Raw genomic sequence first — 19913 nt, forward strand, 5'->3', positions numbered from 1 at the left:
GCAAAGTATTACTCAACATAAAAATCCACGCTGGCCCCTACAAACCGCCCGCAAGCACCCGAGACGTGCTCTCTTTTTAAGAGGAGACACAGACTTCCGCATGTCAAGATGTTCCCGACGAGGATGCTACCTGAAGACCACGAGGACTCCCCGGTCGTGGTACCGCCCGGCGCTCATCAAATCGCGCTGCGTAAGAAGACCGGGACCGTGCGCTATACGGTCCCCGCACTACAGCCCCGCCCCGAGGACCCAAGGACCCGGAGACCATCCACCACCACGGCTCCCACGACGCCCGACGCCACCGAGATGACGGAGCCCGTAGCAGGCCCCTCCTGGGCAGCAGGACCCAGTCCTGCCCCCACGCGCCCCCCGATAGGCCCAGCGTCGGCCTACGTGGCGCCCCCGAGACCGCAGCAGCCGATGGAGACGGCTGCCCCCCAGGATGGAGGCTGGACGAGGCCGTCCAACCCCGTGAAGAGGCCCATGTCCCCACGGGGACCACAACCGCTCCAGTGTGGCAACCGATTTGATGAGTTGCCCGAGGTAAGCGAAGGCGCCGGCGCGCCGCGTATAAAGCGTGCCAATACTAATAATAATTTCTCTCCCGCAGGTACCGGCAGGAGAGACCGCGTTCCCCCGGTTGTGATGACCCTGGGGAACATGACGCACGCGCAGATCACAGCTGCGGTGCAAGGACATCTGGGAGCTGGTAAGCCCTTCACTTTCAGATACAACAGGGGCGGCACGGCTAACATTTTCGTGCGCACGATGGAGGACCACCGCGCCCTTACCAACGGGCTGCGAGCGGAGGCTCGCGGCTTCCATACATTCACGGCCGAAGCAGAAAAGATGAAAAAGGCCGTCATCAAGGGCCTGCCGCTCGTAGAAGTGGAAGATATCAAGGCAGACCTGGAATCGCAGGGATTACCAGCAGTGAAGGTGGTCAAGATGACCGCCTCAATAGAATATCCCATATACTTAGCGCACTTCAATAAGGAAGTCAACATGGGACAGCTGCGCGCGGCCGTCAAATACCTGTGCCACTGCCGAATTCGACTCCAGAAGCACAGGAGCAACCACCTTCAGCACGGCACTCAGTGCTACAGATGTCAAGACTTCGGGCATGGGTCCCGAAACTGCTCGCACACAGCAAGGTGCGTAAAATGCTTACTGGAGCATGCTTCGGCAGAATGCCCCAAGAAGACGAGAGATGAGCCCGCCGCATGCTGCAACTGCTCAGGCCCGCATCCCGCCAATTACCGAGGCTGCCCCAAGCGGGTAGCGTACGTCGCCTCAATACAGCAGCGACCTGCCAGAAGGGCCCAACGCCCGCCGGCAGAACAGAACCCGAGCAGGCCACCTCCTCAGCCAAGGACGGATGGACGCACATGGGCCAACGTAGCCGGAGGCACCGCCCCCGCCCAAGAGCAGCGCGAGACCGCGCCGCCCCCACAGCCACGCCCACAGCAGGAGCCCGTGCGCGCGCCCACCTCTTCAGATGACAACCTGGACCTGATGGCCCTGCTCCAAGGCCTCCTGAGGATGCGATCACAGCTCGCCCGCTGCGCAACAAGAGCAGACAAGCTCGTCATCCTGATTGAGCTCCTAGACACCCTCGATGCCTAATACCGAGACGGTGAAAGTCCTCGTATGGAACGCATTTAGCGTGCGCAACAAGACAGACGAACTGCTCGCTTTGGCAAACGAATTACACACCGACATTATTCTCCTATCAGAATCTCATTTGAATCCAAGCGTACCGCTGAGAGTGCAAGGTTTCGAGATTTATCGTGACGATCGACAAGGAAGATCAGGCGGAGGAACCGCAATATTCGTTCGACAATCTATGACGTCCACAAGAATACCTACTCCGAAGTTGAAGCACGCTGAAGCCACGATTATCGAAGTCACCATAGAGGGTAGAGCGCATACCATCATCTCCGTATACTGCACCCATAGTAACCTAGTGAGAGAAGATCTCAATAAATTGCTCAATCTGGGACCAATTGTTGTGATGGGAGGCGATTTGAACGCCAAACACAACTACTGGAATAACTACAGAGGTAATGCGAACGGAAATACGCTCTTTACACACATGCAGACAAATACCTATTCGATAATGGCGCCCGACAGACCTACGTACTACTCGCGACTATCTAGATATCCGAGTACATTGGATATAGTACTCGAGAAAAATGTTAAGACAATATCTCCACTGCGCACATTAGACGAACTGTCTTCGGACCACCTGCCCGTGAGCTTTACTATAGGCGGCACAACTTCAAGGACCCCCAGAAAACAGCGCAATTACAAGGATGCGAACTGGGAAGGATTCAAAAAAGAAGTCAACGAACGAATTCATCTCACTTCGGGAACTCTGCGCACGCCACAAGAAATCGACGCAGCTACAAGCACTCTCACAGAGATTCTTCAAACAGCACAAGATACACACATTCCTCTCAAAGAAATACACCCATACACGATCAAGCTTCCCGAGTACGTTCTATCGCTCATCAAGGAGAAAAATCGCCTGCGACGCATGTTTCACCGCACACGCGACGAATATTTCAAGACAGCGTATAACTGCCTGCAGAGGGAAATCAAGACCGAAATCGCAGAACTCAAGCGCGAACTTTGGGACAAAAAAGTCGCATCACTCACGCCGAAGGATAATTCCCTATGGAAAATGGCAAGCGCGCTGCGACATAAAGACTTCACAATCCCCCCGCTACAGAAATTGAACGGCCCCGGGACGGCGCTTTCGCTACAAGAAAAAGCTGAAACACTCGCCGACGGATTCGAGAGAGCCTACGCCGCTACAGACGGCCTTTCCGACCCGGCTACGGACCGGATCGTAGCAGACTCTCTACGAGACTTGAGGGAAGCGGAGCAGACAAACGCTGAAGATATTCACTTTGCTACGCCAAGCGAGATTGCTGTCACAATCAGGCGATTGAGAACAAACAAGGCGCCGGGAAGCGATCAAATTCACAACATTTTACTCAAACATCTCCCTCAAAAAGCCATCATCTACACAACAAAATTGTTCAATGCCTGCCTCATGACCGGGCATTTCCCCCAGATTTGGAAATCGGCGACCGTGCTGCCTTTCGCAAAGCCGAATAAAGATAGAACGCAGCCGACAAGTTACCGGCCGATTAGCCTATTATCTACGCTGAGCAAGGTATTTGAACAAATTATACTCAACAGGCTTGTACCACACCACGACGACAACAAAACGTTGCCAGACGAGCAGTTCGGCTTCAGAAAGAGGCACTCCACGACCCATCAACTCACCAGAGTAGCGGAATACATCGCAAGAAAATTTAACGAACATCGCTTCACCGCCGCTGCGCTCATCGACCTAGAGAAGGCATTCGACACCGTATGGATAGACGGGCTCGTGCATAAACTGCACCGCACTAACACGCCCATATACCTGACGAGACTGATACAGGAATACCTAAAGAATAGATCGTTCAGAGTGTTCATAAGGAACGTGCTATCCTCAATGCGTGAGATTCCAAAAGGCGTGCCGCAAGGAAGTTTACTTGGACCATTTCTCTTCATTCTGTTTACCTTCGACATCCCCCGAGACGAGAGATGCAATCTGTCTATCTACGCAGATGACGTCAAACTATACGTTTCCTCGCTGAAAGCGAATATGGCCGCTATTTACCTACAGAGGGCGCTCGACGCGCTCGTAGAATACTACAAAAAATGGCGCCTGAAACTGAATGAGGCGAAAACTGAAGCCATCATGTTCACGAGAAAACGTGTAAACAGAACACCTGACTTTAACATCGAAATGGAAGGACACAGCATAGAATGGAAAGATGAAGTGACATATCTGGGCCTGACCATGGACTCCCGCCTCAACTGGAAATCTCACCAAGCGAAGATGCACACGCGCACGCGACAAGCGATCGGCATGATGAAGCCAATTTTCAATAGACGGAGTCCGCTACTTCCCAAAACCAAACTCCTCGTCTACTACTCGCTCATTCGTCCAGTACTCTCGTATGCGATTCCCGTATGGAGCAGCATCTCACACTCAGACCACAAGAATCTACAGACACTTCAAAATCTCTGCATTAAAATCACATACAACACGAGACTCAGAACAAACTTGAAGAGATTACACGAACGAGAACAAATTCCAACTCTATACGAATTCACACACAGACTGACTGAACGCTTTTACAAATCACTCACACTTAGTAAAAATCAACTAATACGAGACATAGGACAATACAATGCTCCGAGCGACTTGACATTCAGATACACACATAGACTACCAAAACACATCCTCATGGACCATGACCACATATGGCACATACCAGAACTAGACGCGGACGAATAGCGAGCAGTAGGTATTTCCTAAACTCCCGACCTTCTTCCCAAATATATAATGTTTATATATCTATTTATATATTTATATAATATTTTATAATTTGTATGTATATGTATGTTTATTTTCTATCTTCCCATAAGTATATATTAACATAAAAACAGACACACACACACACATCTCAAAAATGCAGGACATCATATACCGATGTTACTGAAGGCCGCAAACGTTTCAAGTTGACGTTCGGCCGCTCCTTCCTGGGTAAGGTTTTCTGCGATTTTCCTTACTCCCAACGGCAAATGCGGAAGGACTCCAACAAAAGGGCGCAGCCAAAATTTCCTCCCCATTCCCAACACAACACAAACAGACACGTATGTAGTATATGGCCGCTGTAGGTCGCCGCTGGTGCTGATGCTGGATGATGATACATGCAATTTTAGTAGGGTTTTTAGGTAACAAATTTTTTCCCTACCGAGAAAATACAAGGCCTCTAAGTCTATAAAAGCCAGGTAATATTTGAATAAACCCATATGAGGTAAAAATTGTGAGGCGCATATGACGCCGTTCTATTTGTATAAAGAACATTAACTTTAAATTCAGTAAATTTAAATGATTCACCACTTCATGGAATATAAGAATCTAGAAAATGAAAAAAAAAAAAAAACAACCTCAAATAACACATCTGCCCTGATGATGGACACTGCAATGCTGTCCGAAACGTTGGCTAAAGAAGGAGTTAGCGCAACACGGCATAACACCCCAAAAACAAATAACAAAAAAAAAGTGTGAAGAGCACTGTTAATTGGGAAATTAGATGCTGCATTTATTTTTTAATTAAATGGCGGAATTGCGCTGTATGTCGTATACATCAGGTATGTTAAAATTAATTAGAAACAGAACTTCGGTAGAATCGATGTAATTGTTTAAAATTCTGTGAATAAATGTTAAGTCAGCTACTATTCGCCTTTGCTGCAAAGATTTAAATGTACATTTAAAATTATTATTGAATTTGGAAGTAAGATATTTTATAAATTTGTTTTGAATACGTGCTATGCTATCGATGTACAATTTATAACTGACAATTGAACTTGCTTTTTAATATAATAAAAATGAAAATCCTTCATGAATTTGTTTGAACTATGATAATTAGGTTCTTACAAAACAAATTAAGAAGTTTTTTTTTAAATTATTTTCTACTTTATTTCATAAAACCCCTAAAATAGAAAGATTGCAGTGTTGGAAGTCTTTTTTGCGTCTTAATGTGTATTATAAAATAATGATATTTTTAAAAATTAAGTTCCTACTTACCTAACAAGGCTTAAACGAACGTAGGCATCTAGTTAAGGTTAATGAAAAATCACAGGATAGCTGAAAGCACCTTCCATTTCACAAAAACATGGTTTCAAGACTTGAAGACTGGATTGAAGACGTCTAGTTGAAATTTTGAATTAACGACCGTAACTTTATAAATTTGTATTTTATTTTTAATGAATATTATTAAATTCTTGGAACTCTCAACATCGTTTACTTGATCTCAGTTTGTCCATTAAATGTTTTTGATTACTTGTTATTAACATTTCTTCGTCAGAGAGACTTGACATTTACGCGAAAATATGTCATTTACGAATACATTTTTTAATTCAAAATTTTCAATTCAAGGTTGTCTCAATTTGTTACGTTAAGGGTCATTTTCTTAAATAACTATTTGGCTCAACTTAATATGTATGAAAAATATTCAGGCAAACTTGCCCAATGGATAAGTTAAAATTTTAAACCCACAAATCCTCTTGAATTTTCTTAAGTTTTTTACACAGCAAAGCTTCTAATTATTAAATATTATATTAGATATTAAATATTTTGTACGACATTACCAACAACGAAATATAGGGTTTTCCAATAAGAGGTGTTATTTTGATATTCGATTGTAAATGATCAATGGTTTCGTTGCTTGTGTAGCACGTAGCGCCGTTTTGTTGAAAGTAATCATTGTCCAAATCAATACCATCCAATTCCGGCCATAAAAAATCATTAATTAGCTCTCGATACCGCAATCCATTCACCGTAACTGTTGCTCCAGCCTCATTTTCGAAAAAGTAAGGTCCAACGACTCCGCCGGACCATAAACCGCACAAAACAGTCACACGTTGATAATAGAGAGGCTTTTCAATAATAACTCTTGGGTTGTCCGAGCCCCAGATGCGACAATTTTGCTTGTTGACGAAGTCACCGAGGTGGAAATGGGCCTCATCACTCAAGATGATTTGCATATGATTCACTCAAGTGAATTTTAATAATTTCAATGCGTTGTTGAAGCGTGTATTGTTCCATTTTTATTAATGGCGTAGTTTTTACTTGCCAAATGTCAAAAAATGACAGCTTCAAAAGTAACATCTACCGAAATAGCGGGCTATTCAAACTAACACAAACTAATCTCTTATTGGAAAATTCTGTATTAAATATCTGTAACTGGTTACAATGATGAAACAATTTACAGATATTAAATATTTCGTAGTTGGTAATGTCGTACATGTTGTGTGGATCTAGTAATTACAGGGTGACGTGTATAGTTTACATATATGAGGGTGTGTATGTGTGTGTATACGCATTGAACAGTTTATATCATTGAAATGATGCTCCTTTTAAATAAGAGCAGTGAATCCGCAAAAAAACGACGTTAGAAGATAAAACCAATATTATTGAAGGTATAAAGACCAAGGTTAATTGGAGAATTGTATGCTGCATTTTTTTTGTAGTTAAAGCGTGTTGAATAGGACTGTGTGTCACGCAGGTCTCAAAAGTATGTTAAACATAATTAGTGCCAGAAGTTTGGTACGGTCAATGTCATTGTTAAATCAGCTACATATATATATCTAAGAAGATTTACTTTAATTACTAGCCTCAATTTCATTGAAACATTGTATTGAAAGTTTGATAAAGTTATTTGGATGCACTTAAGCGCTATTTCACTATTTGTTCCAAAACAGAAGCGCTTAGACTTTGAGATGCTCTCATTTGAGAGCTTTTCTCGACTTAAATTGTCGCTCTACTTGGAAACTATAATGGTTTTCCCCCGAGGTAAAACACATTCCTTCCCTCGGGCGTTCGTAGATACGGAAGGAAGAAATATGTACTCTCTCCTCTTTATAAATTAATATTAAATCTCCCGCGAAGAGTTTTGTTTGCTGCAAGTTGCTTTCAAGGGAAATTAGGGCGAAGGAAAGCATCATTAACGTCAATGTCCGGACATTTATAATGGTTTCCTTTGTAATTTATCAAGTACATTTATTTAAATAGGGTTTTCGATATTATTTACCGACACTCGCGCTATAAACGATAGTATTTACTGACACTATAAACGATATTATTTACTGACACTCGCACTATCCGTGTTTATTTAAAATATTCCTGAGGTTCTCGTATTTTTATTAGGTTTTTTCGAAAACAAATATTCCTTAAAAATAAATAATATTATTTGGATGATTTTTATACCGCCGTTTTTTTTGCAAAGTCACTTCAAGGGCGATGTACAAATATATAATACATTTCTACAATGATTTGTGTTATTACTAACTAAATATGGAGATAATATACAGTACCATACTTACCTGGTAGGTCACATGAGATTAACACTGTTTATTGTTTATTAGCGAAATTTAAATACGGTTCGCACGCACAGGACATAATTGGACTTTCCGGTATTTATTTTAATTTTGTTAGTTACGAATAACATACCAATATTTTATTACATTATACTACCATTATAATAATCATGAAATGTTGCTTGAGTCATTAATGATGAAGGACTTATCTAGGCAGTAAACCGAACCTGTGATGCCAGGGTGGGAACCGGACGTTTGAACTGCTCGAACAGACAGAGGAAAGAAGATTTGGTTTAAAGACGTAAGACTAACCAAACAACAAGATCCTTTTACGATAGTATGGATAAATCCAGAGTGATATTGACCTGAAGAAGAAGTAATGTCAATTTTAGCAACTTTATTATTAAAATAGATTCCTCGCAAGAATTTGTAATGTTAGCAATAGGATGGCACCAATATAAATGAGCTGCTTTCCTATTTTACAAAATTTACTAAATAACATACTTAATAGACATATCCTAAAACCACTCTTATCATCGTGATTATTTTTGGGGTATTATGCCGCGTTGTGCTTCATCCTTCTTTAGTTACGTTTCGGACAGCATTACAGTGTCCATCATCAAGGCAGATGTGATGAAGGCAAAACGCTGACTAAAGAAAAAGGAATCCCAACGACGGCATTATATCCCAAAAATTAATCATGATCATAATTTTGGCCGAGAAAATTTAAAATCATATCCAACTGAAAGGACGGGTTGTTTCAGAGAATTTGAACAATTCTTCAAATTTCAAAAACTTTCAAAGATTTTTTCAAGTTCTGTTATTATTTCAGTTTTGTCAAGCAACTAACCTAACTAAATGATATAATAACAGAACTTCAATAGGACTTTCAGAGAACCCGTAAATGATGAAATTTGATGAATTGTTCAAATTCTCCGAAACAACACGTCCTAAATTATTTATCGTCACTAAATTTAATCTAGAATATTACAAGTCACAAGAATGATGTTTTTATTTATAAATTTAAGTGGTTAATGGGGATAACTTTACCAATTTAAATTGAGGCGGTGAAGCTTACAGAGAGAGCTGGCGGACTAATCTCCTGAATGGCTTTAAGAATTTACAGTAAAATGGAGTGAATTTTAATAAATTAATACCACGTAATTGCAATTTTTATTGCTCTCTTGAAAATTAACGAGGTAAACGAAAATCATACTTTGAAGAAGAAAATAATACTAACAAATCTAAACGAAACATGAAACAGAACAAGACACAGAAAATTAAAATATAATGGTCACAACTAGGAATCGAACCCAGGATCTCTTGTCTTACTGGGATAGCATCTCAACCACTCGACCATTGAGACCTAATTATCAAACGTCAAACTTGTCGATCTCATATTTCAAATCCAGAATTAATCATTGCAATCTTGCAACAATTTTTTTCCCATATTTTTGACAATCACCTTTTTTATATAAAAAAAATATATATACACTAACTTTTGATTTTTTATTTAATATTTAAGATGTTTCCGACCATGTATATATATATGTGTGTGTAATTTAATTACCGTATTTCTATTTAGCCTCTGTATTAAATATCCATTTAGTATTCGTAACTTCTCAGTAAGTACCTTTTTAGTAAAAACTACTTATTTGGTGCATTATTAAATAGGTAGTGTTATATTTAATGATAAGAGGGTTCAGGGTTGAAAATAAATTTATCCAAGACTTTATCAAGATTTCACTTAGTTAGGATAGAGTCTTGCAATCTTAAGTAAATATGAAGATAATGTCGATAACTTTCAGTCGAAGTATGAAAAAGTTCAAAATGACGTAAGTTGATAAGTTGATATGGTCGAATTAGCTTTGTGGTAAGAGCATTTCCCCGGCAGGGAAGAGATCCTGGATTTAATTCCTAGATGCAACTGAATCATTTTCTGCTTAAAATGTGTCGTTTGAGAGTCGTTAATGCTGTCTTTAACGATTAAATATTGCGATTATAGGTTTTACTCATTAAGTCATTCCAAAAATAAAAATTATTATTAAGTGCCTACCTGCTAAGTAGTTACCTATTAAAAACAATTAACTGCTCTCACACAATTATTTTCGTCACAAAATAAACTTAGCCATTCATTTCAATCAGTCACATAATACGAGTATGAATACCTCCCGAAACAAAGGCAGCTGATTCATTGTCCTTCGACTCGGCGAAAGATATTTCGGAACATTCTAGAATATTCAAATACATTATAGAACATTCTAGTTCATTCTGGAACATTTTAAATTATAACAAACAAATACGGATGAACCTTTTAAACATAGAATAAAGAACAATCCAGCCCAGTTTAGGCCTTTTTCCATATTAAACTGTATTTCACCATAATTACAAAATTCAAATGGGATGGCGATACAGGCAAGTGTAAGCCAGACACACCACGTACAAAATGGCTTTGAACCAAAAGGTGAACCAAAAGTGGCACATTTGTTTCCATTCAAATTTATACTGAAGGCACTTCTAGTTTTCTTATTTATTAAAGGAGTTTTCTAAAGTAAGTCATATCTCGGTCTAAGTTTTCCAACAGTTACTGTATATAACCTTCTGATAAGCAGTTTTAGCAAATGTTTAAAAACAATATTTTGAATATTTTAAAATGTTCGGAAACTCGTAGTACAAACAATAAACTGGTGGTGAATCTTCTTCAACAATACTCTAAAATTAACTTGGTGGCGTTATTTTAACCAAAATCTATATTTTTGTCACTGTCATCAAATCCAATTGTTTCTCCGTAAACATAATAAAAATATATTATTCATATTTAACCCAGGAAACAAGTGAACTCGATCATTTCAAAAAGGTACAATAATCAGTTCGTATAAGCCTAACTTATTTTTCATTAAAAACCAAACATAAATAGTTAATAATTATAAAAAAAACATCAAATCCATCGAATTTCACATTAAAACTTCTGTATTACGCGTAGAAAACTTGATAAAAAAATGCTTATTTATCAAGAATCTCTTCAAATTATTCGTATTCCGGTTAAAAGGGGATTGCAGGCCTTCAACGAATGAATTGATAAGTTTCCTGACAAACTTTTTGCAAAATACCAAGTATTGTCCCGATGTCGGAATACGTTTTTTTCGCGGTCATTATATATTATTAAGACAAACGCAGGTTCCGATATTATTACGAGTGCAACGAATTTTACTAAGAAAGTTTATCACGCAGCGGCCTGTAGTCCCGTTTGATAATTTAAAGAGATTTTTAATAAATCGGCGATACTCATTTTTCAGTGTGATGCGCTTTTCCTCACAACATAAAATCACCCTTATGCATCATAACAACCTTCAAAAGGGATTAATCTGCTCCGCTGTTTCGGTATACATTACATTACACGTTTCATTCTCCGTAGTCGCCAAGTGGTCTCATTTGTCACATTGGTAGCGGGTCAACAAGGCCGGTCCCGTGCAACCCCGGCGCCTGAGGGTAGTCAACGAGGATACTCAACTCTTTACAACGTTATTGTTGGTCGAGTGGGTGTAGGGCCCTTTAAGAGAGGTCATGGGGAGGCTGGAGGGTTAAGGGACCTTTGAAGGAGAAGTGTTATGCGTTCTCGTGGGTCGTTTGCTAGATAATGATAGAAATACATTGCTATTTTTGGTATCGAATCGAAACTAACCATCAAAATTATTTATAATTAAAACGAATTAGACAGGGATGAAAAAAGGTTATTATTACACGGAGAAATGTGAGTAATGTTGATTTATTAAAAATCTCTTCAATTCATAAGTCTTCCCGTTAAAACGGGACTGCAAGCCGGTTCCTGATAGAGTGTAGGTAAATTCTTAAAAATATCGGAACACTAGGTCATCCACCTGCGTTGATATGAATATCGAGACGCAATGCAAAAATGTAAGGACTTTTAAGAACACGTGTTTTGACATCGTGACAAAACATTGGTATTTTACTTTTTTTTAGGAAGCCGGGAATTTTTTTTTTAACGGGAATACAACTAATTTGAAGAGATTTGTTAATAAATTTGTTAATATTTTTTTATCATGAAGATAGCAACAGGAATAACGTACGACTAACATTTTTTTAAACAATAATCAATAATGTAATATAACGTTAAAGTACAGCTTTTATTATAAATTACTAGATGTTACAAAATAAAGTGAAAATAGGGTAAACATGTTCGTATGCCGCAGGCTGCAAACAGTAAAGTTTCACTGAATTTATGATAAAAGGTAGTCAAGGGTGATGAAAATCGTAAAAAAATTTCACGCAAACTAAATCGGACATTTATTTGCGGGAAATACCTTTTACGTGTGCGTTTGCATAAATATATTGACTTACATTCTTTGAAGGGAGTGGAAGGAATAATATATTGACTTACATTCTTTGAAGAGAGTGGAAGGAAAAATATATTGGCTTACATTCTTTGAAGGGGTTGGAAGGAAAAATATATTGACTTACATTCTTTGAAGGGAGTGGAAGGAAAAATATTTTGAATAGCATTATTTGAAGGGAGTGGAAGGAAAAATCAATTGACTTTCATTCTTTGAAGGGGTTGGAAGGAAAAATATATTGACTTACATTCTTTGAAGGGAGTGGAAGGAAAATATATTAAATAACATTCTTTGAAAGGAATGGAAGGAAAAACCTATTGACTTACATTATTTGAAGGGAGGGGAAGGAAAAATAATCCATTTTTAGATTTCTCACCGTTTCCTTTCCTGATTATTAAAATACGTTTTGCTATTTTTTACTAGCCATATTGAGCCAACTTTTTTATAATTACTCGACTAAAAGACCATGAAACTAGAAAAACCTTTTATCTTAATTTACACGCAACACCAGATAATTGAGTTGGGCCATGTGGAGAGTCAGAATAATAGAAGAGTATGTATGAGACGATGTATGAATATGAATGTAGCAAGGAGTGTGTGCCAATACCGAGTTTTTTGGCGCTTGGTCCTTTTTGTCTACCACTGCAACAAAAATAACTATTTTTTCAGATCCACTTTTGTGTTCTCAAGCTATCCGTTCTATATATTTATTATCAAATGATTAATTTTTATATTCACGATTCACAAAAATATCAACAAGGTAGGTTACGAAGGATGTCAAATAAATCCTATACAACCTACAATTACAGCGTATTTTGTAAATTGATTTTGGTTTTGAAACCATTAATAATTCATTGTGGATTTCTGTAATAATGAAATTTATTTGTAACAGTTTTTGTTTTTAGTTCCCCTTGATAAATAATGTACCTACATAATATTAATTATTAGAATTTCAGCGAGCATAGACGGATCTTTTTCCAATTACATTAATTTGAGAGGTGGTATATGTAACGCTGTCACGGGAACCAAGGAAGATTCGTTACGTTTGGTGTCTTAGCAGGGGTTGCCACGTTCGTGGGATAAGGTCTGCTTATGTTTTGGTCGATGCGTCGGAGAGTCGGAGCGGGAGAGGCCGGTTTAGGGAGACCCTTTGACCTCTCCAGCCGGACTATCTCGAACATCGGCATCACCTTCCATTGCAGTCGGAGAAATGGATTCATACATTCGTCACCCCTAGACACACCGACTCTCGGATTTATTCAGACCCTCCCTTCGTACCTTTTAACTCCAAAAATATCCCTTAAAAGACATTCTACTCATCATCCCCAAGGATGACATAGGCGTCGAGGAAAATTATTTTCCTCTGGTGTACTGTGCGGAGTTAATGTTAAAAAATTATATATTATATAATAAATGCCTCATTTGGATGTACATGAATTATACACATATTTAATAGTAATACGAGAGAAAACTTTGAAAACACGAAAATCCTTTTTGCTTTATGTGAGATAGAGGATAAAAATACTTAAATTACAGATCATTTATGATGGATTGTTTATTCGTCTTAAATTGTAAAAAGAAAATTAGAAAAATCATCTTATTTGTACACTAAACATCGAACGAAAAATATGTATTTTTTGCAGTTTTCCTTATTCTATTTTTACATAAAATACTATACAGCCCCTTATTCTGTACACGTTTATGGAAAGCACTTATACAAAATATCATTAAAATATAAGATAACCATAATAAATCTAAGCGAAACGTGAAACAGACCAAGACACAGAAAAATGAAAAGGTAATGGACTTAGAATCGACTCCAGGATCTCTGTGTTACCGGAAAAACGCCTCTAAATACTCAAACATTGAGACCAAACTATTTTATTTCATTTTTATCGATCTCATATTTCAAATTCAGAATTAACAATATTATTCAGCTAATTTTCCCATATTTTTGGTTTGCTATCTTTTTGAATTATTAAGAATTTTAAAGAATTTGTTTGTAGGTAGTGTCTCAGATAAACAAATATAATTTTTATTTATATTGGACACCTATTGAGTTTTCTAAAAGTCTAAATGAATATTTAATTTTATTGGAATAATTTTTCTTTTAATAGCTTTTGAAGGTTACATCAGTCAATGTAATATACACGGTGTCCGGAAACTCGTAGTACAAGCGGGAAACTGGAGAATCTACACCACATGGGAAACCCAAAAAAACATAAAAAATTTTGATTTGAGCATTTTCAAAAAAAAAAAAAACCAAAAAAAAATATTTTTCGGCTATTTTAGGGTTAAAGTTTTTTCTGGTGTTTAGGGTTGAATAACAGATGTTTTAACCCTGCAGAGCAGAAATATTTTATGATTACACCGGGTTAAATGAAGGGTGATTTCAAAATAATGCTTCAAATCCGAGTTTCTTCATTTGTTTTACTTTCAAATAGTTTTAATTAGTTGGGTACTTTGATCTTCAGTAATAATTTATAAGAATTTGATTAAAAAAAAAAAAAAAAAAAATCAACTTCAAACTCGATTTACTCGATAACGAAAGCTCAAGTTTCCGGACACCCTGTATTATTGAAGAAGAAGATAACAATAATTAGTCTAAACAAAACGTGAAACAGAACAATAAACAGAAAAATAAAAAATGTTAACGATCTCAACTGGTTGCGCCAATGCGCAATAGACATTAATTTATACATACATCTCATACACACGTACACACATACCTGCGACCACTGTACTGAGATAGTATTATTGTCCTTTGTCCTACCTTCTTCCTTCTCATCTCTTCATTCCTGCTAATTTTATGTGCCCTTTGGGAATCGATCAGTATGTTGCAATAACCCGAACCGCTCACAATAAAACCGCATCCGCGAGATTTCATCTCCCTTACCTCTAAGACATTATAATTATCATCCGATATCGTGCAAGCCGCTCCGTGTTAAGTGATAAAAATTGTTGTGAGGAGAAAAGACGGGAAGAAACAAGTGCCCTTTCCTAATGGTGAGTCCTTCCTTTATCCGTACAACAAATATTGTCTTATGTGCAGTGGTCATTGCTCAATCATCCAAGGTCCTTCGACAATCATTTCTTACACTATCATAAAAAACAACTTCATAACTTCTTACACACCGGTACCTAAGATCTCTGTCTTAACTTATACAAATACTTGAACTTTTTTTGGGAAATTTCTAAATTTGATTCAAGTAATGGTTGCGATCGATTGATTTTATCAACTTGCATATTACTAGGTAAATCTACAAAATATATTTTTAATATTATTTCATGGAATCACAGTTTTCGTAAAGGTCAGATTTTTAAATAAATTATTTTCCTATTTGGTCATGATTTTTTTTCAAAATATCGACTTCAAGGGTTTTCAGTGTATTAAATAAGAACTCTCCGAATTTGACATTAAGGATTTGAGGTTGAAACGATAAAACTACGTGCGGAATACGGTGAGACATAAATCACATTACCTGCATGGTTTGAATAGCAATGAAGTGTCTTATAAAGATATAAAAAGCGAGAAAATTACTTAAGGTTTTTTTTGTGGCAGTACTGTCAGTCGATTCAAGAACTTTGAGTACAAGCAAATTAACAAGATAACTTACATGGACTCAAAATACATATTCAATTCATACAAATAAATTGAATTGTTTCATTTTAGCAACTTAATATTTACATTATCTGGTTCATACATTTATGTATTATGTTTAGATGAGACATGCAGCGATAAGTAGGTTCCACTTTTGTTTGTCCAATTAGTCTGATGTGGACTCCAACGATTTAAAGCAGAACGACCGAAAACTACAAATCCGGTCTAACCTCACTGATTTTCACGTTCTAATAGTGGACAACGTTTCTTCGAGATTAGTATGCAATAGCGTCTCTAATTGAGAGTTTAAATAATGTAGGGGAGTGAATGTTAAAAAAAAGTTTCATGAAAGGCATGAAAAATTATTTTCACAAATGGTTTTTACTAGAATTTAAGCTCCTTTTCTCGTAGTGACGTGACTATATTTAGTAATTTACTTGTACGCTTACCACACACTTAACAACAATGCACAACAATATTTGTACTATTTCAGCTCTTGTAAGAAGCAGTGTAAATAAAGTACTAAATAAATTTCAGAAAATATTTGCTGTTAATTTCAGTGTTACCATGGACATAGAAAATAAAGTCAAATAATCAGTAATTAATTAAGTTGTCAGCACTTACCCAGTGTTGCAAGAAAGCTGAAAAACCTGCAAATGCTTGGTTGAGTTTAATAGGTATGATTTATCATTAGATTGATGAGTATTTAAAAAGGATATGGATTGGTGATCAGCTTCAAGCACCAGTTCCTCGGCTTCGTGTCCTGAGTCAAGTATTTCAGCGCCACCTCCGTAAACCCCGGGAAGGGCAGCACCGGACCTGATGATGAACTGGTTCCAGAGCTCCCTGTCTCCGTATCCTGGCCATCTGAGTCGGTTCCAACCCCGGAACGAGATCCGGAACCAGAGGTCGAACCGTGGACCGAACCCCTCCCCGCCCGTTCCCTGTACCCGTAGTACGACATTGTTGAATCGCACTCAGACACAGAGTTGAACGTTGAACATCGCGATTTGTTCAACACTTTTTTCGCAGGGTCAGAATTTCATTTTTAGATTTTCATCCATACCATAAATTATAGACGAAATTTAAAAAAAAATGATATTAACACTTTATTTAAACATTATTTTTAACTTGCCACATTCAACATTGCGCAGTTTCATTAATATCCTACGTTGAATATATAAATAGATTTAAGAATAAACGTTAGTAACACCGCTTTAATTACACTTCCTTAATTTTCTTGTGCCATCGATTTCGATTTTTCTGTTGAAAGTCAGCATTTCTGGAAAGAGAAAGAAAATAAAGTAAGTATATCATACAAGTTATCCATTTATCATTATTATTGTAAGTTTCAAAAATACGGTCGAACATTGAAAGTAAATTTTAATGAATAAATTAATATTAGTAACATCTTTTTTTTAAATCCGACCACTCAATGCTGAAAAGGTCAGACTTTTTTTAAGACAAAACAAATTGTCTTTTGTCTGGACGTTCGTCGTAATTATGAGATTGAACATGAAGAAAAATGAGTATTACTATTTTTTTTTAAATATCTTCAAATTATAAGAACGGGACTGCAGGCCGCTTTCTTTTAGATAAAATATTAGAAAATTCTTAATAAATTGGAACACGTATTCATGCTCCTGTACTTGCCATGATAATATATAATGACGAAATGCGGAAATATTAGGATTTTTATGAACACGTGTTCCGACATCGTGATAATACGTTCGTATTTTACGAAAAGTTAATTAGGAAACCAATCGATCCATTCGTTAAGGGCCTGCAATCCTGTTTTTAACCGGATTACGGATAATTTAAAGAGATTCTTAATAATTTAGCAATATTTCATATCAGTAAGTTTTCTCCGTGTATGCGAACCAAAACAACATGCACACATACAAGAAAATTTATTTGCTGAGCAAAGCGAAGTCCTGTTTTAACTCGAGTGCTGTGCATTTTGTCTTTCTGTAAATTTGTTTGCGTGTTTGGTAACCGGTTAATATTGTCAAGATATTATTCATGTTGGATAGTATCTTTTTACTCTGCCAGAGTTCGCGTGAACGTTATTAGATATCAAATCGGAATAATTATAATTACGCAAGGTCTTTTTTGACAGTAGCACCACACACGACAGCCTGCGGAAAATATTTTTCCTCGGGACCTATTTCATCTTTGGATATGCTGTGTGGAGGGTTTTTTAAGGAAAAAAAGAAAAGAAGGGGAAGATTTGAAAAGGAAAAAAGTGTTAGGGATGGATAGGCATCTGGGGGTCATTGTGTCTATGAGTGACGAACGTTTTGATTCATCCCTTCCACTGCATTGCAAGGGTCAGCGATGGGTCTGCGATGGGTCGAGAGAGTCCTGCTGCAGAGGTAAAAATCTCTCTCAGCCAATCTTTAGCTCCCTCAACCAATATTTTATTTATTTTCAAATTGTAGGCTTAACTAAAGCCTGGTTCCTTCATGCTGGTGAATTTGTTGAATGATTTATTGGACCAATACAAAATGAAGAAATTGAAAGAAAATATTGCCAAATGTCGATTCTAATCGATATTTGTAATCCATCAAAGACGGAATACATCGAAAAGGAATGCTACCATATTTTATTAATCTGAAAATTGTATTGCTATTTCTAATCAATCAAGAAAGCAATACGTAAAGTTTTTTTTTATATTTTGAGAGACGTAAATAGGTACTAAACAATATTAATGTTGAAGAAAAAGAATGCAGAAGTTTTGTGCTTGGAAGTTGAATTTTAAAATGAATAATAATTCATCATAGAAAATCTGTCACAATTATACGAGAAAAAAAATCTCATCATCATGTAACTTTCACAAAACTTATATAACAATTTTGGTTCACATTAATTCAAATCCATCATATTATATATAGAATTTTCTGGTGTGGGTATGTTTTTTACTATGGACAACTGAAGAAAAAGTACTGTACATAATTTGCGGATAATAGAGTGCTGAAAATCCCTCTAAGTATGGAGGGCGAATTCAGCAATTTGTTATTTTATTTTTTATTAATTACGCGCTCTAAAACTTGATGTGTTGAAACAGTACATAAAATATTTTTCACTTTTCTGTGAATGTAATATGTATAATAGCAAATGCACGTATTCCGAAATTGAAACACGTACATTTTCCTTTATGAAATATCGTGACGAAATGCGAAAATATTCGGATTTTCTTGAACATGTGTTCTGATATCGTGATAACGTATTCGTAATTTACTAAAAGTTTATCAGAAAACCTGATAATTCATTCGCTAAGGCCTACACTCCCATTTTTAAGATGATTACCAATAATTTAAAGATATTCTGAATAAATTAGCAATACTCATTTTTCTCCATAAAGGTTCTTAAGTTCTAATATTATAATTCTTATATAAGGCTTATATAAAAAAAAAACTTTAAAGCTTAAAACTCCTCAGAGTCAGCATCCTACTAGCTAGTTGGTTTTCGACCAAACAGATAATACTCCTCATACTCTTAGAATTACACGATTGATTTGTAATATGTAGTGGGGCTAAAAGATGTGGATATAGAAAAGAGGTAGGTTGGGAACAAAATATCTGGTTACTAAACAAGGCTAATAACACTTTAAATGTCGATTCAAAATTGTGTTCTTCACCAAGGTGATACTTATAAGTGCCATAATAACATACGATGAGAAGAAACCACAATTTTAATTATTTAAACGTCTTTTAAAGTTCCACCACTTCCCAGTTGTACTTTCAGTTTTGGAAGCCAGGCATCCAAACCATAGCTGATAACTTCATCCTGCACGAGCCAAATCGATTGGATGGCATCAAATAAATGGCGAAACCATAAAAATGCGGTGCCAGTAAAATGTCCATTAAAATTCATCCCAACCATTTGTATAGCATTAATATTCTGTTTACTCTGGTTCGTTCCGCGCGGTCAAAAATAGTACACATGCTCATAAAATTCTGATATTCCCCTCTAAACATTCGTAGCAGCTATTGCGATCCGATGCTAAA

General features: G+C 37.2%; 1 protein-coding gene across 1 annotated transcript in view; it reads right to left on the reverse strand.

The window, feature by feature from the left end:
* LOC149419013 (voltage-dependent T-type calcium channel subunit alpha-1G-like) overlaps positions 1 to 16867 on the reverse strand; it is a 281206-nt gene extending 264339 nt beyond the window's left edge. Inside the window, exon 1 of the mRNA XM_089637919.1 lies at positions 16623 to 16867. Within this exon, the coding sequence (XP_089494045.1) occupies positions 16623 to 16867 (245 nt within the window). The remainder of the gene's footprint in view (positions 1 to 16622) is intronic.
* Between the last annotated feature and the right edge of the window lie 3046 nt (positions 16868 to 19913).

Source organism: Hesperophylax consimilis, chromosome 12 (assembly GCF_061612785.1).
Source record: "Hesperophylax consimilis isolate HC1 chromosome 12, BYU_Hcon_1.0, whole genome shotgun sequence".
Lineage (NCBI taxonomy): Eukaryota > Metazoa > Arthropoda > Insecta > Trichoptera > Limnephilidae > Hesperophylax > Hesperophylax consimilis.